Below are 20511 nucleotides of genomic sequence, written 5' to 3'. Positions count from 1 at the left end.
CGGAATTATCATGCAAAATTCTTTTCATGTGTTCGCATGAGTACACAAAGTTTTGATGAAGTTCTATTATTGCTGAGACCGAGTATAACCTATCAAGATACGGATATGCGTCTCGCTATTTCACCTGAAGAAAGACTGGCAGTGACACTAAGGTAAGTGAATAAATAAAATCAACTTAACATTAATTATTTTTATTATTCTTATTTTCCTTATTTTTAATGAAAGAAACTTAGATACAATGTGAAGTTATGCCTTGCTGTAGACAAATAACCTAGGCAGACAGCCTACTTACTATCTAAAGGTCTAATATGTCAGAATCACAAGAGAAATTGGAATAATATGTTTGGACTGTGTCATTTGAATTTGGAGAACTGAAATCAGGTTGCACTGGAGTAGATGAGCAACGTCGTTGTATTTCTTCGTAGTTGACTGAGGTTGTTGCAGCAGCTTGCGTCCAAATAAAGGCATTCCTTTAACCCAGATGGCCCAGCTGCATTCCGCGTGAAAGGGGGGATTGTTCTGCTCTTAAGTTTTTAATCACACTCAAAATTCTTATCTTCGCCTCTAATTTTTTCTCTTCGCTTAGGTTTTTGAGCGAAGGAACTAAGGAAAGTGCGAAGTGGACATCTTCGTCGTCGGTATTTCTTGAACTCAAATTGTTGAGTAAAGATTCCTCGAAAGGCTTCTGCTTGTTTCTTTTTTCTTCCGTGGAAGATTGTGCTCTGTTTTCAGCCTCGTTTACTTGGTCGATTCCCTTTTCTTTATCGCCATCGTCATCTGATATTACATTTGCTTCCGTTGACTTAGATTCCATTGTGGGAAGTAAAAATAACAATTTTTCAAAATATATATATTTCCTCCTCTTCGATGCTGATTGGCCGGACTTGGTCTGTTTCTGGGCTCGAAGCTCTCTGCTAAAACATGATCTTAAATTCTGCCACTTCTTTTGTATGTCTCGACCTAGAAATAGTGACAATATTTTATATAATATAAGTTTATAATACGACCCTACTATTTTATGCTATGTTGTGTGATTTTATGTTACGTTGTACGTGTAGGTCTATTATGTTCTGTGATGTGATAGTATTTGTATTGTATTATGACCATATTCTAGACTTGTCCCATTTTTTCAGATATTTGGCAACCGGCGCAAGCTTCAATTCGCTGTCCTTTGAGTTCTTAATTGCACCTTCAACGTTAAGGTTGATAATCAAATGCACCTGCGCCAACATTTGGAGTATTTTACAACCGATCTATATACCAGGAAACATAAAAGAAGAAGATTGGATCAAAATAGCTGATCAATTCTAACAAAGAACCAAGTTTCCCAATGTAAGAGGTGCCATTGATGGAAAGCATAATCGCATTATCAAACCTCCTGCAAGTGGATCAACTTTTTACAATTATAAAAAGTATTTTTCACAGGTGTTAATGGCATGGACTGATGCAGATTACAAGTTTATATTTATAGATGTCGGATCATACGGATCTTCAAGTGACTCAACCATTTTTAAGAATTCGAAAATGGGGAGAATGTTGGAACTGAATCAACTAAACATCCCGACTGGAATGCCTTTGCTTGCTTATGAAGACGACCGACCGTTGCCGTTCTCTGTTGTGGCGGACGAAGCTTTTGGGTTATCAAAACACGTCCTGAGACCATATGGAAAGAAAAAGTTGAGTGCTCAAAAGAATATATAATTATCGACATACAAAAGGCTCGCCGAATGGTGGAGTGCACATTTGGAATTTTAGCTAACAAATGGAGGGTTTTGCACAGACCATTAGATGTCAGCATCGTCTTCTGCGACTGCATAATTAAGGCATGTTGTGTACTTCATAATTTTGTTCGCTGTAAGGACGGCACACGTTTTGTTGATACTGTACAGGATATACACAAATAATGGTGCGGTTTCAAAAGTTAATAAATAAAAATATTTCTCACCTGACGGTGTATGTTGTGCCCCTGTAAGGTGAGAAATAATTTTTTTTATTAAGTTTTGAAACCGCGCCATTCTTTTGTGTATACCCTGTATATGAGTGTCCTCTTGAAAGTACTGTTGTTAATAACGTACGAAATTGTGGAACCGATGTTAGGAGTTTCTTGTCGAAGTTTTTCATTTCACTTCAAGGATCAATACCAAAGCAATACGAAAAAATGTAATAGGCAGGTCGTGTGGAGACAATAAACATTTTACCAAGAATGACAGATTTGGTGCCATATAAGATGAAACAACATTTAATTTGGAATAAAATAAAAATTATCAAGCAAATCGGTCTACACTATAAGTAAAAATTTAAATTGTTAAAATGTAATTGTTGAAATTAAATAAAAAACAAATAAACTAACCTGTTTCAGTCTTTTTTTCGGGTGACAATTCGCTCCAACCTGGTATCACAACTGAACAAATCTCTTGCCAAAGTTCTCTTTTAACATTGATGTTTACATAATCTTTCAATTTTTTGTCATAAAGAGCAGGGCGTCTTTCTACCTCTTCAATTAATCGTTCGATATTATCTTCTTGCGACATTTCTGACTTCTGTACTCGGCGAGGATAGAGAGAAGAATGTGGAACAAAAGAGAACAAGAGAACGACTGTTTAGTCGTACGTGTGCGCATGCTCGTGGACTGAACTGTCGTGTCGTTTATGGGTCGTATGCTTCAGCCGACAACGACAGAACAGTCAACCGACGGTTAAGTCTTACGTGTGCGCTGGCCTTTATAGAACGAAGACCAAGACAGACTTAAATTCATTATTTGAAGACAAATCTCATCCGAATAATAATTAAACATTCGGTCCCTTTCTCACGGAAACACCCCCCCCCCCCACCAACACTTCTTCATTATAAAGATCAACTTGTTAAGAATATAATCAATGTTTAGTGGATACCCTTCTAACATATCCCGGAAGTTCTTTCCCGTCACAGTTTGTTCAGCAAAAAAGAAAGGGCCAATGATTCTGTCTCGTCCAATTGCGCACGACAAATTAACTTTTGGGCTATCACGTTGATGTTCCATAATGACATATGGAGGTTCATTACCCCATATTCTAACATTATGCCGATGGACTCGTCCCGAAACATGAAACGTACCCTCATCACTGAAAATAAACCTGTTTAAAAATTCCCCATCATGATCTAACCTATCAAGAATGTCTGTAGCAAATTCGAATGGTTTAATTTTGTCCCGTGGATAAATTTTATGTAACACCTGAATTGCATTGCCCCAAATACCGGAGAATTTCATTCTCCAGTTAGATGGAGCTCCTCCACATTTTTCCACATTCGTGCGGGATTACCTAAACCAAACATTTCTTCAGCGATGGGTCGGACGAGGAGGGTGGATAGCCTGGCCTCCACGCTCTCCAGATCTTACCCCTATGGATTTTTATTTCTGGGGTTATGTGAAGCAACAAGTGTTCTCTGCCCAAATAACAAATTTGGACCATTTGAAAGAACGGATCACTGAAGCTGTTTCATCTATCACACCGGATGTTCTCGGTCGTGTATGGCAAGAGCTTGAATATCGTCTTGATATCTGCAGGGCAATTAAAGGAGGGCATATCGAAATCTACTGAATAGGTAGGATTCTTGGAGAGTTTCTCTTTATTTTGACGTTTATTTCATGTCTCTATTGTGCTTTGTTCCAAAACTATGACTGCTTGAAGATATCCGTCTTCTGGGTTATTGCGCTGTGTAGTCTAGTCGATGTTAACCAACGTTTCAGAGGTCATACTGCCTCCGTCATCGCCCTGATGATGGAGGCAGTATGACCTCTGAAACGTTGGTTAACATCGACCAGACTACACAGCGCAATAACCCAGAAGACGGATATCTTCATACTCACCGCTGTGAGAACCTCAAGTCTTATGACTGCTTGTTACCCCACCATTATTTTACGGACACATTGTTTCATTTTAACATAATTCCACTTTGTTCAATTTAAATATAAAAAATCATTATTGGACTTCTCGGGCCGCACATAGTGTACAATTTGAGGAATGAGTCGGGTGGAAGAGAACCGCTAGTGCCCGCGGGCCACAAGTTGTAAATAATAACAAGCTTGGAAATTATATTCATGTCACAGAATGTAAATGTCTTGCGTTCATTGCAACGAGCATGAAACGATATAAAATTCCGCCTTTTCCGATAATTACCACTTTGGCCACCAGATTGCAACACTTCAGTTCAAAAGGTTCCGACCACAGGCATACCTCGGTGATATTGCGGGTTCGGTTCCAGATCACCGCAATAAAGCGAGTCGCACGAATTTTCTTAGTTTCCCAGTGCATATAAGAGTTATGTTCACACTACACTGTAGTCTATTAAGCGTGCAATAGCATTATGTCTAAAAAAACAATGCGAGAATTACCAAAACGTGACACAGAGACACGAAGTGAGCACATGCTGTTGGAAAAATAGCGCCGATAGACTTGCTAGACGCAGGGTTGCCACAAACCCTTCAATTTGTAAAAAAAAACGCAATATCTGCGAAGCGCAATAAAGCGAGGTGTGCCTGTATTTAACGCACCTTCGTTGTTTCTAGTTTTTCCTCGTAAGATGATCTCTTGTTGAAAAGGCGCGAGAAGCCGGGAAAATTATTTAATTTCCTATACAGTCGCGGACCCCCAGAGACCGCAGACCACGGGTTAATAAACGCTGGGTAGAGTGTAATAATCTGTGAAGTTGGAAACGCAGCAAAATGTAGGTTTCAGAATTGCATGTTACAGTCCGATAGGTCTCAACGTAACCACGGTAATGTACACGCTGAAGGCTTTCTTGGATGACAATGCAGAAGAAAAACACCGCAGCTACAGAGACTTGACATCTGGTGTCGCACATCATACAGAACCGGTTTCCTCTGTTGATATCATAACTATAACACAGACCTCCTTTTAAGAGCACGCTCGTTTGTCTGTATCAGGAAGTTCTCGGTCCAGGGCAGAGCAAGTATAGGCTCTATATTAAATGAGGCTTCTTACTACATCCATTACTGAGGCGGCAGTGTCCGCAGGGTGTGAGCTTAACGCGGGCTCAGAAGCGAGATGAGGATCCGACATTCTTCACATGTCCAATGTCTGATCTTTGGTAGAGGTGAAGACTGCATTTTGTGAGCATAAAATCCTCACACAGATCTGAAAGCTTCCCCATCAAAGTTCTGTAAGCGTCCCGTCACATCGTATTAGCCCAAACTATCCTAACCACATAGCTAATCCTCGTTATTCATTATTATAAACAGACCACTTCATTTGCCTCTACGTCAAAACATTTACGAGAACATTTCGATTTCAGACACTTATAATTTACGTATATTCGTTCGTTAAAGTCGGAGACCGTGTTTCGCACCCATACGAAACAAGATGCAAGATTATGCTTAAGCTTTAGCCCTTAAAGTCCAGTTTTATCTACACGCGGGGTGAAACGAAATTTGAGCACAAGCTCTCAATAGTGTGATTTCTTGTTACAAAATAAATCGAAAATGTTTTCCAATATATGCCCTTAGTAGCTTAGTCAAATGGGGCGACACAGTTCCCAGCAGTGTACTCCTTAAGAATCTGACAGGTTCTCAGCTGTTGCGGGAATTCCCTGCCTTTTATATAACTCGGAGATTCACTGCCTCGCCACCTGCCCCTATAATGAGCCAGTTGAATCCATTCCACGCACTAAGGACACGAGTGTTCCTGTGTGTTCTGTCTGAATTAGTATCGCCCTCCCATCTTCGTCTAGGTCTACCAAGTGGTTTAATATCTTCAGGTTTACCGAAGAATATTTTGTATGCGTTTGTCATCTGTCACATGTTCCACGCATATAATTTTATTACCTAATAGTAGGTCATTATCGAGCTCTTCATTATATGATTTTCTCCAGCTTAATGTGCGTTCACAGGTCGACTCTTCTGTTCCTGTTAAGTTGGCGGTCTTCAGTTCCGAGTCGATGCGGCTAGTAGCCTGAGAGTATATTATCATTAATGACGTTATGTTTTATTAAGTAGGCCTATTTCATCATCTTGGAGCCACAGACTGATTCCAGCCTTGACCTACTCTAACAGCAGAGACTCGGAAGTCAATTCAAACTGGAGGTAGGGCTCCTTTGGAGGCATCTGAAGACAACCAGGACAAGCGTTCTTCATCCATGCATCAAGCGGGATTTGAATCCGCGATCCCAAAAGTGGAAGTCTTCAGATTATGCTACTATCGCGATCGGATGGATCATCGATTATTAACGGTGCTGTATCAACTGCAGTGGCTATTTAGCGTCGAATGGTTTGGACAGATGGCGTTTGGTCAAACTGAAAGAGATTGGAATTGGTCGTGGCCTGTTTCATAATACTATACCGGCAATTACCAGGAGGGACCTTAAAAAACCGCTAAATCCCCTCAAGTTAGTCGGCGTTCCGGCCCAGATTCGAACATGCGCCTTCCGAATAAAAGTCAGAAACTTTTCCGTTTGACTAAAAATGCCTTGCGGCTGCGATAAGCTCTTTTTGTTGCCTTCTTATTTTCGCTCTAATTCTTTGTTCCCATATTTGAATGACGTTACAGCTGTTAAGTTGTTCTGGAGACTGGCTGAATTTATTAACCACTTTGTGAAAGTAGTTCCACTTCAATTTGAGAATTCCGTTTCGGCGATGTTCTCAAATGTTGGACATAGGAATGCTCACTGCGAACGGAAATAAACTTTAGAAAGCAGCGGAAATTTTGTGACACGGGGACGCGGCAACTTGCATGCCTCAGGTCAGAGATTCTCGTGAACCGTAAAAGTGGGGCGCGTTTCGGTTGCCATTGCATGTACTTAAGACTGTCCACACAAGTTACTTTTACTAAAGTCATATTATAAGTCTTACAGACTTACCTCAAGGTAACATCACACTTCAGTACTTTATGACAGTGGTATTCAACCTGGGGTACGCGTACCCCCGGGGGTTCGCGAAGACATCTTAGGGGGAACGTGAAATTAAAAAATATATATATTTTATGATAAACACTGAAAAAATCAGTAATGTAATTTATTTAATTTATTTTATATGTAGATTATATACTATGTATAACTTGAATTATATACCAATATCTGGGGGTACGCGAACAAAAAATATTGAATACCACTGCTTTATAAGAAGACTCCGTGGAGTTTGAAAAAGCTGATTAGCGGTTTATATTTGTTTGGGTTGTGTTACCCGCTTTTGGAAAACAGACGTTTACCTGTTTTTCTTAAGGGTTTGAAACACTAGTGACAAAGTTCATTGACTTCATAAATCATACTCATTTAATTTTGATTTACTGTCTGTCTCATAATAGAAGTAACCTCTGTAAGATTTGAGGTTATGAAGGCGGTGAATACGAAGATGGCTGACTTCTGGGTTGTACCGCCGTGTAGTCTGGTAGAAGATTACCAGCAGCAAGGACCTCTGAAACGTATGTAAACTTTTACCAGACTACAAGGCGCTGAAACCCAGATGACAGCCATCTTCAGAAGCAACTTCTGCTCACATCCTGTTGGTCTTAAAGTTGCTGGTTTCCGAAAAGTTTGTCCACCAGGATTCTGTACCTTCTTTATTTATTTTTGTTCCCCCCAACACATTACTTATATGCCCTCAATTACGATTCCTTTGATTTAATTACCGCAAAATCCTTAGTGAGGTATGTTAATTACGAGTCTGTCGGTCCTCTCAAATTCACTTGTTTTAGATATCGACACACCGGTTACTTCGAGACAGTACGTCAGAATATTATTCCTGAGGTATTCCTCAGGCACATTTCAGATGAACAGAGGTCTGACAATCAACTGTTACGGAACTACGGACAGAAATTGCGGAAGATTGAACAGGCGTAAAACATGATTATACTGATTTATTACCGGTGTGACGGGGCGTCCTCGCGTTTCAGTATGCACGTGACGAAGAATCTTAATGAATAGTTTCCTGGTCAATTTATTAACCGCGGCGGTCCGCAGAATTGGCCACCGTGATTACCGGACCTCAGTCCGCTATATTTTCTTGAATGAAGTTACGTGAAAATAAAACATGGCGTATGAACGTAAAATGAACAGAAGAGAAGAATTAAACACCCTGGAATTTAGATGTTGTAAAGCGTTGGAATGACCTCGCTACGCATATCACCGGGGGTACTAAAAAAACTGGGTCTATGATGGAGGAATTGCGGTCCCATAACAAATCCACCAGTCGGCCATCTTACACAGATTTCGTCTGCAATGTAATTAAAACATATTTTGATTTCGATCTCAGACGCTGGTGATTCATGTGAAGACTATGATTCTGCAGCCCTTTATTCAGACGACTCCACGGCCATCGGAAGCAGCGGAAGCTATAACCAGCGGATCGAGTGTCAATTGTACTCACCGTCTGTGATGTTGAGACGAGCACCGAGCGACCATTCGGAGCAGTCCCTTGTTTACGTGTACGAGACAGGATCCAGGAAAAGGAAGATGGCCCTGCCGAAGGGAAACCTCGTCGGTGCACAGGGAGGTTCAGTGCCAGCTGCAACTCTTCTACGCAGACACAGCACCAACAGCCACCTCACGACAACCCACAGGTGATGACCCTCACGTGCCTATAATAAGAGTAATAACAATATTGAACTGGAACCTAACCGACGTCGCTTCGGGAGTTGGCTCTGCTCCTGTCTTCAGGTCATTGTGCTGACACTAGATAGAAAATCCTAAAGGACTTGGGATTGAACCTATCACCACATAAATAAATGTAATGATGAAATATGTGCTAGTATAATGACAATGAATCATCTGAAGACAGGAAGAAAACTCCAAAAAGTAATTTATTTACAATACAAGGTGTCCGGGGAGGAAATGTCAGGACATCATCAGTTGATTCTTGAAGCAATTCTAAGTAAAAAATGTTATATCAACATGGGTCTAATTGTTAACGGTTACAGAGATAATGCAGGTCTCTGCATCACCACTTATGCAGATCCCAACACCCAGAGTTGTTTTAGCGTACATTTCAAACAATGCCGGCAGTTTCCTCGTACGAAGATTACGCATAAATGGTTCTTGTACACGGAGGTTGTCACTTTGAAAACAATCTGGACTAATATAGTGGTATTTATTGTGCATATATTTGGTACACACCACAATTCACAATTTTTTTACCCAAATGCAGAGACCTGCATTATCTCAGTAACCGTTACGAATCAGATCCATGTTGATATAACATTTTTAACTTGTAATTGCCCAGAGAATCAACTGATGAATTCTTGGAGTTTCCCCCCGGGACTTCCTGTGCATGTTTTATACAATTAAACAATCTGAACCGTTCTTAGGTTTAGGCCTTCGATGACCTCTGGCGGCCAGCATTTGTACTGTACTTGGTTGGCTACGAGAGGTTGATGATACCGCAAGAAACCGTTCCAGATAAGAAATCTCCATGTACCCTTACGTCATTACTAACCAATTAGCTGTTCTTTCCCCCTCCTGTCTTTGTCTCGGGAAGAAGTGATTAGAACTGACCTGGCTTGGGTCTTTCTCTTTCCGTTCGACTGTCGTAGTAGGCAGATGTGTGTAATGTTTTGTCTGGCTTCAAAATCATTGGTCCTCAATTTTGGTTCGAAATTATGTCCGATACGCTTGATACGATGGTCGACGGAATTGGCAACTTGTGTACATAGTTTATTTTCTGGTGTGAGTCGTAATTTTGTGAGTAATTGGAAATTGTAAGTATGCTGTGCTTGTGATCGGGTGTGGCACAGTTGTAACAAAGGGCCTCATCTTACTGTCGTGTATGTATCGTCATATAGGTTGACTGGAATTGTATTTGTGTAATCATGTATATTACTCTTTTGTTAGTGTGTAAATGGAAAAGAGTAATTGTGAGTTTTGGTGAATGTATCGCGTGAGTTAGACTGTTCCATAAGGCAGTATGGGATGCCCTGTGAGAGGCTAGCTGCGTGATAAGACGGGGAAACACCAGTTCGATCACGAGCTACTGCGTAGCGAAACACGTGATCTAAAGCTTATGCCTGGTAGTGAGGCTAGTGGCTCTCTTGCTCTCCTGGGGCGTGTCACGCCGAGAGAAGATGAGTGTATGAATCCTTGTGTGGTTCGAACCGATGATTGATCAAAGGTTGGATCTTGGTCTTTCATGTTTCTGTTCGCGGACCATAAGGTAAATAAGGTCACGCAGAAAAGTTTAGAGGCTTTGGAAAGAGCGCTGTAACTTACGCATCGTGTATTGAAATTCACTGGGTGTTGGGTGTGTACGGATGTGTTGTGTGTACGGATGTCTGTGTATTGTTAAGTTGAATCCGTGTGAGGTTCGGAAAAAGAGATTTGATCAAAAAATGGAACTTGATCTTCTCAACGTTGTCACTGACCAAACAGGAAATTTGGTCTTTGTAACAAAAAGCTAAGGAAGCTTTTTTTTGTTTGTTTGTGAAAGCACTGCGACCAACATATTAATACATGTTATGTATTTTGAATTTTTCTTGTGGTCGAGTGTGGAGGTGATTAATAATTGAAGTTATTAATTTGCGGCCGGACTGGCGACTGAAGGGACGTTTGCTAGTATTAAACCAATACTAGCGAACATTCAAATTTTAAGGGGGCCTTATGTAGTATTCTGTTTAAATGGAGAATGGTTTCTCAATGGTGTTGAAGGTGTGGCTGCCATCAAGTATGGACACACTTGGGCGTATGTTTGTGTAAACTTTAATATTGTCTTCCGAAAGATTAATTTGTATTCTTGTTTTGTATTACAGTTTTTGTCATTCTTCCTTTTTATCAATTTTTCACATTAAATTCATTTTGTTTGTTTAAATTCAAATTGATTGGAATTTGATTGATTGTTATGTTCAACTGCCTTCAATGTTCCTTGGTTTCCCCAATAATATCTCGGGGCGTAGAATACACGAGCAATGAGTCAGCAAGTATAAGGTGGACGGGAGGAGCAGCTAACGGTTCAAATCACAGAAGTTGTTTCCACGTCAGAAATTAGTACAGCAATCATGTGCATATTACCGATTTCAGGAAAGTAGAGAGTAGAATGTCATAATATACAGACAGGACCGTACTTACACTTCTCGGGGCCCCTTTAAAAATACTAGAGAAAAAAACATAAATATAATCATAAAAAACAATTATTTTTACCGATCTGTTTAAACATAAACGTTGTAATACTGCGAAATATAAACAATACAGAACTAAACTCTGCGTCGCAACAGCCCCTGAGGGTATGATGACCAGCCATACGGCTTTGGCGGGTCATCACGTGGTCAGCGCATCGACTCCCATCGCCGTGTTTCTGGCTTTCGTGACCAGCGTCCGCTGCCCTTTGAAAAGTAGCTCCTCATTTCACATCACGAATCTAGGGGGCCCCGATCGATGAAGCACAAAACGTTTAATATTTTGAATCAGAAATAATAATTTAATTTTGTCATTGGTTGCCACAGAAATACAGAAACCTCCACACAATAAGACGAAAGGAAATATAATATTTGGCGTGGCCCGGTCTCCCGGCTTGGTTTAATATTTTCTTATCTGAAATAAGTAAGGGGGTCCTGATTTCTTCTTACACCCGGGTCTCGAGTACCTTTGCATTACCCTGATATTTATCATCGTAATTTTTACGTAGTAAAATTCGTGTTTTTGTTTGCTTTTACTTTTTGTCAAAATTAACTTTATTGGGGGCCCCAGGCTGGCGGCTCATGCGCCTGCTATTCTGATTTGTTGTGGAACTTAGGCATGTGGATAGACTTTACCTATTACTATATATTGCTATTTTACCTGATTTTAGATCACGAAGAACGATGCATGGACAGCTGGTGTCTGGCTGTTACCCCAGCAAGTTCAGCAACACAGATCCATCATACATCATGGCATCACATGACGATTTGCAACATCCTTACTACGATATTTACTGTTCGAAGCCTATACAAGTCACTCCTCACCATTTTGGCCTCAGCAAGTATGGTCATCTAAAGATAGATTATTCCTTCAGTTGGAACTCTCTTGACAGATACATTGCCACTGACTGAGTGCAATAATTTCAATGGAGGGATAGGTTGACAAAATGACATCTTGTTCCCACATCTGTTCTGAAAAATGAGAGAATATGGCGAAGTGAGTCTTTCATATACTAATTTATTTAAATCTTATTAGTACTTTAAAAATAGTAAAATTGCTTGTCAGACGGCATTGGCAAGGCAAATAAAATAGTTACTTTCAGTATCTTCTACAGTTTACTGTAGATGAATGGGAATCAGGAATTTATATGGTTAAAATGTAATAATGAAAATTATTTCCTTTCACTGCCAGTCGTGAATATTCTTAAGGTATTGGTAGGGTAGCAGTGATGTTATGACGAACTACATAAAATTTTTTGGTTCATTAGTTTCATTCTTGAATTCTTGTGCCTGATTCAACAATCCTGAACTGCAGACTTCAGAGACATTTTTAATACAATAAAAAGAATGTTTAAATATTTTTAAGGCAATGACCAGTTGTGGTAGACTTACTTTCTTCTTCTTCCTGTAGCTCTACAACCCCGTGTGGGTCGCCACCTCTTTTTTTGGAGGTTACTTAGTCTCGAAGTTCATTTCGGAATAGTGAGTGACAAGCCCACTGCCTCTGCTCTGCACAATTTCTACTCAGTCCTGATTTGACTGCTAGAGATTGTTCATATCCTATGTACCAGTATTGCTGCATACAAACTCTACCACATGTACTTCGGTGTGGATCAACCACAATACTTCATACTATACACACAATCTAATACCTTTTTATAAACAGTTTCACACAACATAAATATTTCTGTCACATATATTACATTTTAATCATGTAACATATATATACTCTTAACATATTTTATTTACAGCTGATGGTGTTCAACATAAAGATTATAAGTCTGACTTTAGAATTTTATATATAAGATGGCTCATCTAGTATATGGCGTAGAATTTAACTTGATACCACCAAGTTCTGAAGTAATAACACTGATGATTTAATGCAGATATTGTGTTTTGTTGCATAATCAGTAGAATATTACCATTGTGTTTAAACACTGCTGCAGGATGGTCTCTTGTAAATGGGGGGGCTTATACCTCAAAACCAAGAAAAGAATTTAGAGACATGAAAACTCAGAAGTTATTCTGAGCTTGAGTCATACTGAGGATGGCGTAAGTTGGAAACTAAGTATGATAGAAGAATGGCACCTATACCAGAATTGCTTTTTGCAGTAACGACATTACAAAACCAAAGGTTACAAACCTGAAAATCCAATTCTGGTTTGAATTCTGGTGAAGATGTGTCTTGTATCCTAGAAACTAAAGATGAAAGAAGAACACACACCAAAATTGTGTGTTTCAGCAATGAGATGACAGGAGCAGTGCAAACTGTATAATTTTGAAATAATTATGGTGACTGTCTAAGAGTGGTTTAGCTCATCTAAAAATGACAGCTTATCGAGCAAATCGTAACATTACTGTGAAGTTAAAAATGTGTGAATCATCATAGGCCATGCTGACAATTATAATTTTTTTAATAATGGGAATCAGCATTTTCCTTACAATTATCAAAAATGTGAAATTACTGACTGGGTATAAAATCATGTAAAAACTGTGAAAGAGGTGACACTAAGTAGAGGATGGTTTGGAAGGAGCAGTCAGGCAAATAATACATGATCAAGTGCAGTTTTCTTGGAAACATATGGATATTATAAAGCAATGCTCATTGACAAAGGTAATATTCAGAATAAAGGTTGTAAAAATAACTTAAGTATCTTATGTAAGGAATACAGTGGGGAAAATAAGGATATAAGATCAGGCAAAAGCATGGCAACCAGTGTGCAAAACAGCATTAAGTGACTAGCACATCAGAAATAATAAACGATTAGTTGAAAGAGGAGGAGATAAAGAATAATGAAACAGAGGAATGCTTATGATTTTTCACTTCGTGCGCTTCTGAATGTTTTGCATGCATTTCAATCAGTATCAGTGTTGAAAACTGGTTTAACAAGAAGAAAGATCCAGAGTTTGCTGGCTAAAGGCAACCTCAGCTTACTCACATCACAGTGGCCTATGTGATAATAGCCCCTGAAATGGAAATGTAATCATGAACTGTCATAACTCTGTACTTTAAACAATGTTGCAAGTTAATTCCGTCATATACAGTGACTCAGTCAACTAATAGTTATAATCAAAAGCAAAACATATCAGTCAGCAGCAACTATAAATTTTCTCTCCTCATTACTGTGAGAATGCAACAAGGACTTCTCATCCCAAGAAAGTACAGTATTTGAATCTCATACTGGACATACTCCTTACAGTTAATGAACGTCACAATGTAGTAGCAACCACACTGCCTTGCAGTCAGAAGGTACATCCAGACTGACCCTGAGGCCCAGAAATGAAGCCGACCACTGCCAAGGTTAAGAATGCATGGAGCTATACCTCCACTCCCCATATGTGCATGGTGCGATGCTCTGTTCAGCACAGGGACAACTGTACCTTTACCATGGTTCAAATATCATTCCTGAGTCACCATATTCTGAGCTATTCCATGATTTTCCTTAGTAGTGCCAGGATACTATCTTAAAAATAGGTTATAACTTCCTCTTTTCAATTCATAATATGCTGAATATCCTGTACTTAAGAGATAATTTCTGGAGGCGATACAACAACTTTTAATAGTCGTTTAGGAATTATCAGAATACATCTTATATACAAATTAGTAAGTTACAAAGCAATGCCAGAATGCCAGACTAGTCTGAAGTATTCCTGCCTACCTCAACATGGGCTTACTATATTAAATAATGTGGAACATTTTATTCTTTTACAAACTGTCCGCTTCATAATGTATCTTTAGCATTACAACAAAATAATTTTCGTTTTTTTGCTGGCACAAATCTTCTTTTCTTTCCCTCTAAGGATTGATTAGACTCCTGCTTTAAAGGACCATTAGCAATTGTATCAAGATCTGCTGGTTCAGTCACAAACTGCAAATGAGGCATAATGGAATTTCTAGTTGCAACGCTGCTGTTATCAACAAAACTATTTGTTGACACTGATGTCATAAAAGAAGTGGAAGATGCTTTTGCACAGATATTTAAAGTACTGTATTCCACTGGTTTACCATCTCCAGTACCAACATTCTCAGAATCTGCAAAATCATCTAGTGAGGGTAATATGTTTTCTTTATCAGATGAAGATTGCACTGAATCATAAACTGATGTTTTCTTTAAAATTGAATGTAAAGGAATTATTGAAGGTTGGCTTTGGTTTACACTAGAAGGAATGTGATACTGGAATGGATTGTTTCTTCTTCTTCTTGTTCCAGGTTTGAAACTTTCTGAGGAGTTGGGTGGCAATGGAGAAAATGGTGGTGGTAATATCTCTTTCTCTTGTATCATGTTATTGTATTGTTGTTCCATTGCTAGTACTTTCTGTAGAGAAGAACAAAATTTTTACATAAAATTTAACTGTGCACAAATAAAATAAAATGTTTAAATATCAAAAATGGTAAAAAAACAAACAAAAACAAGTGAATGTCATAGTCTATTTTCAGGAATATTCATCATACTTGTGGTTTGAATTCTGGCAGTACTTGTATTTTTTCACTTGACCATGTGGTCCATACTGTTCATGTCAAATGGGTAATGGGATATATAAAGCTCTTGCCTCAATTTAAGTCTAGAACTTGTGGAGTTTTATGCACATGTACATGTTAATGCTTAGGTAAAAAACTAATTATAATTAACCTTACCAGTACCATGCCTTTCAGTGATCTGATGCAATTCTTCAAACAAAATTGGCAACACTTAACAAAACAATTATTTACTAACCTTCTGATAAAGAACAACATCAGTAGCAGCTCGATCCCGAATCTGTTGACTTTCGGCTTCAGCTGCTTTTAATCGCTCTTCCATTTTATGCAAACGTTCTTCATATTCAAGCACAATTATATTGATTTCATTAGAATTTTGATTTTGAATATTTTCTAACTTTTTAGCCAGTTCAGAACACTGTGCATGAAACTTTGCTTTGATGACCTCTACCTCTCTCTCAGCTTCCATTACTGAATAAATAAGACAAGAAATGTGTAGAAGAACTAGATGAATCTGTTGTGGAATGCCTCTACTCCTCATTAAGCTAGCTACAGATTTACAATGTAAGGACTCTTAGAAACTATTATCACTCTTCTCAAAGTGAAATTTAAGTTATGCTTTAAAACTGATAGCCAAACAATGCTGTAAAATATCATATGAAGGAATGGAATTATTCTACTGTCTCTTATTTAACCTATAGGATGGCAGATGTTTTCAGATATAAATTCAGAGCCACGCCAACATAACCCAGAAATATAGCAGGCCAGTGGTTTAAATCTTACCTTAATAACAGATGGCAGAAAGTAAAATTAGTTCCCCCCCTACCAATCACAATATCTAATCAGAATGGGTCATTGCTGCAAGGCTTGGTACTTGATCCCTTACTTTTCCTCATCCATCAATGATCTGCCTGCAACTATAAACTGTCAATATAAACCTACTTTCATTGCTCCTGATACAAGTAACATTATTAAACATCCAAAATGTACAGTCTTTAAAATATCATGAATTATGTCTTTGCCAACCCAAACAAATAGTTTAAAGCTAACAAATTGACACTAAATTTTGATGAAAGAAAATATATAAAATTTGCCGCTAAGAACAAGATATGTCCCAGTTTAAACGTAGGTTTTGACAATAAATTAATTGAGGAAGAAGAATCAAATTCCTTGGCTTACAAACTGACAATAATTTAAATTGGAAGAAACTCATTAAATTTATTATTCTCAAACTAAACTCTGCATGCTTTGCCATGAAGAAAGTCATACCACTCACGACAACAAATAATTTAAAATTAGTTTTCTTTGCTTACTTTCACTCTGTACCATCATATGGGTTAATCTTCTGGGGAAATTCAACAAACAGTAAAAAAATATTTTACATTCAAAAAGAAAATGGTCCAAATAATGGCAGGTGTTAAAAGCAGAACCTCTTCTGGAAAATTATTTTCAAAATTTACTATACTTCCACATGCAAGTGAATTCATACTCTGGTGGACAACTTTAACAATTTTCAAAGAAATACAGATGTACACAATTTAAATGCAAGACATAAATATGACCTTCAAATGCACAATATTAACCTTATTAAATATCAAGAAAGAGTATACTACATAGGTATCAAGTTATTCAATAATACTCCACCTACATTTAACAGTTTAAATCATGATATGACAGTATTCAAGCCTGATTTAACAGATAACCTCTTAACTCACTCATACTCTGTAGATGATTTTACATCTGCTGAAAACTCTTAATCTTTATGTATACGTGGAACACGTTTTTATACTTGTATTGAGAATTATTAAGTTTATATATAAATTTACTTGTATTATTACATGTTTTACATCCTTCGGTTTAGCTCAAAGAAGTTTGTATGGAATGTAAATAAACTCTTAACTCTAACTGGTAAATAAACTTACCTCTTTTCTCACAGCTTGATTTCAGTTCTTCCATTTCATGATTCTGACTTAATTTCATCTTTTCTTGATTAGTGTGCCATTTTTCTTTTTCATCTGCCAATTGCTGTATATAAGAAGAGACAAGAATGACATTCTTTGATATTTTGTACAACAGCTGGCTAATTAAATAATTAAAGGAAGAAAAAATACACTGATGTGTGAATCTTGCCCTCAGACTCTGCAGAGCAAAGTCCTTCTTCAGAAGCTAATATTCATTGAGCTATTCAAAAATTTCCCACCTTTCACACAACCTGAAGGATCATTACTGCATTCACAAGAGACTGCTAAATTAAAACATTGAACAAAACATGTACATCTCACTGGAATGTGTGTGCAGTGTCTGAAAAACTGGTCATATTGATGATCTCACTGTATTAAACAAGACTACAATATTGTGTACACTTAACAAGCACATTTTCCAGAATTCTTAAACAATTGCCTATATGAGGCTCTCGTTTTACTGCCTGTCATTATTCTAATAATTTCCTTTTGAATCAAAATATTATTTTGCTGTCTCCTGGGGTTTCCCAAGAAAACAAATTCATAGGACATGATCAAATGGAAATATCCAAAGTAGACTAATTAAAAGTTTATGTGATAGTCCTCATAGCAAAGCATGCTGAGCTTAGGTTAGTGATAATGCACTGATTATGTGTTTTCCATTATTGTCAATTAGTAGGCAAAGAAATTCAGTTGTTTCTACTTCTAAAATTGTTTTATTCTCATAACCTGTAAGCAGATGAACATAATTTTTGTTGGCTGCACAAAAATTCATTAAATTTCTTTTGTAAAAATTTAATGTGATTTCATTGGCTTCAATTCATTTGTACACGATAGCAAAGACATCATTAATTTAAATTTGAAAACAGTCAATTTCTGGATGTGAAATAACAAGATTAGTATCATCTGCAAAAATTATGAGTTTAGACTGAACGTTAATGGTCGGCAGTAGGTCAATGTAATATATGAAGAAAAGCAGAGGACCAAATATTTAACTTTGAGGAACTCCATGTTTTATAATGCCCCAACCTGAATAGGTGCTATTATTTGACTCTTGTGATTTCATTCCTACTTGTTGCCTTCTGTCATAAAGGTCTGCTGACCACCTGCATTTCAAATTCCACAAAACTGTAGTTTACCAACATTTCAGAGGTCATAAAATAAGCAAACAAACAAACAAACTATTTACACTATAAAAAAGACACTAGTGCCAAACACGTTTCAACCTCAAGAGGTCATCATCAGTAGCAAAAGGGGAAATTAATTCATTTAGTCAAAATGGTTTAAAATTGGTTCAGAAAACAAATCATGAAGTAGAGTATTTTACAAAAGCATTACACTAGATATTGGTTTCACAGGAGTTTAACTCTGCACTTAGCTATTGATCCAATGGTCTGGTGGCCGTAGCTGGTCTGCGGCGAGCCATGGTTACGTCGCCCGTACGTGTGAACTCCAACGAAGCGTGGGTGTGGAGTAACACTCTTGAGGTTGAAACGCGTTTGGCACTAGTGTCTTTTTATAGTGTTACTAGTTTGTTTGTTTGCTTATTTTATGTTCTAATACACTACACGGTATGCAAAGTTTTAAGATTTCAGAGGTCCTCAGACTCACCACCATGAAAAACTGAAGTCCTACTTAATTCTACGTCTTGGTCTTTGCACTGATGCAGTACACTCAACTGATTAATTTGGATTCTTTTTGATAAAAATAGTCACTCCTCCTCTTGCCATATTTTGTCTGCCGTAACTAGCTCTTAAAATACAATGCATGAAAGGATGCAACAGAAAACCAACATTTGAAAGGCTGGACAGAAAAAAAGTGTACCTTAAAGGGTCTGTTCATGTTTCTAACACCTACTAACTTAAAACTGTTGTACACCTACTGTCCTAACAGTTTATTTTGTCAAAGTCATTGTGGAATTGAAAGAATAGTATAATTCCGACATACTCTTTTCAGGTCAGCCAAACTTGCTTCAAGTTGTTTCATGTGTTCTGATAATCTTATATTTTCACCTGCAAAATCGAAAAATAAAATTATGATCTTCGTATGACATCTTTCGTTTTAAATACTCAAATAAGGGTTATATTTCTGTGTACTTTTGACATCAAGAAGACTTGAAATGGTGTCTTGCTGTTGAAGTACTAATTCTCGACTGATGTTCAGTTTACTACGTAAAGTTTTTTCTAAGTCTTGAACGACTTTGTTTTCTTCCTGCAAGTGTTTTGTAATTCCTTCGTACTTCTGTCGAAGCATTTGCTCCTTCAAATAAAACTGAAAATTTGTAGAAACAATTTATTACAATACTGTTAACAGCAAGTTAATAAATAAGTAATACCACAAGAAATCTCGTCAACCTCTTTGATTTTGTAGAAATCTGTCATAATATTATTCACGTCTGCATTCAATTCATTTTCAGTACCCATGTTAAGGAAGAAATGTTGTTAATATTATTCTAATAAATGTCTACTTCACCGTCTTAAACAAATCATCGTTCCAATTAAATTATCCATAACACAGGCAATACCAACATACACATAAGCATCTCAATGTTATACGTTGGTAACGAACGTGGACTATGACGTCACGAACGTTGTCGTGTCATCTATCAACATATCATAAAACTACTTTAAGAACGATCTGGAGGCCAGTCGGTAACAACGCTGACTATCAATCAACCCACCCCTGTCGTCACACCACGAACCACGTATACATTTACAGTATTCCTTTGTCTTGAAGTCTCTTTTTTGGTGCCACTGTTATGTTGTGAAATCAAGTTAATTTTCATCCTACGATATAGTTCTGGTGTTCAGTACTTGATACCACAGTCGACAAAAAAGAATAAAAGTCACTGAACTGTTTTTTATTAATTTTGCCACAACTGACTTTAGTAAGTGAACGAAATTGAATTGGTCTGTGGCAGAGGGGCAGAATGGTATAAAATTTTAAAACAAAGAAAACTCAAGACATAAACTCATAATCATAG

At 37.7% G+C, this 20511-nt stretch overlaps 2 protein-coding genes across 8 annotated transcripts; one reads left to right on the top strand and one right to left on the bottom strand.

The window, feature by feature from the left end:
* Nucleotides 1-7739: 7739 nt before the first annotated feature.
* LOC110835076 (uncharacterized) lies at nt 7740-18767 on the top strand. 4 transcript variants are annotated; one of them, XM_087342313.1, is made up of 3 exons: nt 7740-8549; nt 11762-11932; nt 15301-18767. In XM_087342313.1, exons 1-3 carry the CDS (start codon nt 8365-8367, stop codon nt 15314-15316), a joined length of 372 nt encoding a protein of 123 aa, XP_087198439.1. In that variant the 5' UTR covers nt 7740-8364; the 3' UTR covers nt 15317-18767. The 4 variants fall into 4 exon arrangements, 1 of the variants encoding a protein (XP_087198439.1); XR_015533507.1 differs by having other exon boundaries at nt 7748-8549; nt 11762-12087; XR_015533504.1 differs by having other exon boundaries at nt 7748-8549; nt 11762-12087; nt 14892-18767.
* LOC110835075 (uncharacterized) lies at nt 12772-20073 on the bottom strand. 4 transcript variants are annotated; one of them, XM_087342246.1, is made up of 6 exons: nt 19883-20071; nt 19625-19799; nt 19476-19540; nt 17490-17592; nt 15806-16038; nt 12772-14057 (listed from the first exon to the last, which is right to left on the bottom strand). In XM_087342246.1, the coding sequence occupies exons 1-6, from the start codon at nt 19949-19951 to the stop codon at nt 14031-14033; spliced, it is 672 nt and encodes a 223-aa protein (XP_087198372.1). In that variant the 5' UTR covers nt 19952-20071; the 3' UTR covers nt 12772-14030. The 4 variants fall into 4 exon arrangements, with proteins under 4 accessions (XP_087198372.1, XP_087198369.1, XP_087198370.1 ...); XM_087342243.1 differs by lacking the exon at nt 12772-14057 and adding an exon at nt 14624-15406 and having other exon boundaries at nt 19883-20072; XM_087342244.1 differs by lacking the exon at nt 12772-14057 and adding an exon at nt 14624-15406 and having other exon boundaries at nt 19948-20071.
* Between the last annotated feature and the right edge of the window lie 438 nt (nt 20074-20511).

This window comes from Zootermopsis nevadensis, unplaced genomic scaffold, assembly GCF_977971745.1.
Source record: "Zootermopsis nevadensis isolate Lab colony 2312 unplaced genomic scaffold, Znev_1.0 Znev_ptg000003l, whole genome shotgun sequence".
Classification (NCBI taxonomy): domain Eukaryota; kingdom Metazoa; phylum Arthropoda; class Insecta; order Blattodea; family Termopsidae; genus Zootermopsis; species Zootermopsis nevadensis.
This window is presented reverse-complemented; position numbering and strand designations above follow the sequence as displayed.

What these genes read in the sequence shown, in the direction of transcription:
- LOC110835075 (XM_087342243.1), bottom strand. Translation starts at nt 19,951, where the DNA reads ATGGGTACTGAAAATGAATTGAATGCAGACGTGAATAATATTATGACA. An exon ending in AAGTCTTCTTGATGTCAAAA is followed by an intron (nt 19,541 to 19,624) that starts GTACACAGAAAT and finishes TCGATTTTGCAG; the next exon opens with GTGAAAATATAAGATTATCA. An exon ending in GTTTGGCTGACCTGAAAAGA is followed by an intron (nt 17,593 to 19,475) that starts GTATGTCGGAAT and finishes TCTTATATACAG; the next exon opens with CAATTGGCAGATGAAAAAGA.
- LOC110835076 (XM_087342313.1), top strand. Translation starts at nt 8,365, where the DNA reads ATGTTGAGACGAGCACCGAGCGACCATTCGGAGCAGTCCCTTGTTTAC. An exon ending in CACCTCACGACAACCCACAG is followed by an intron (nt 8,550 to 11,761) that starts GTGATGACCCTC and finishes ACCTGATTTTAG; the next exon opens with ATCACGAAGAACGATGCATG.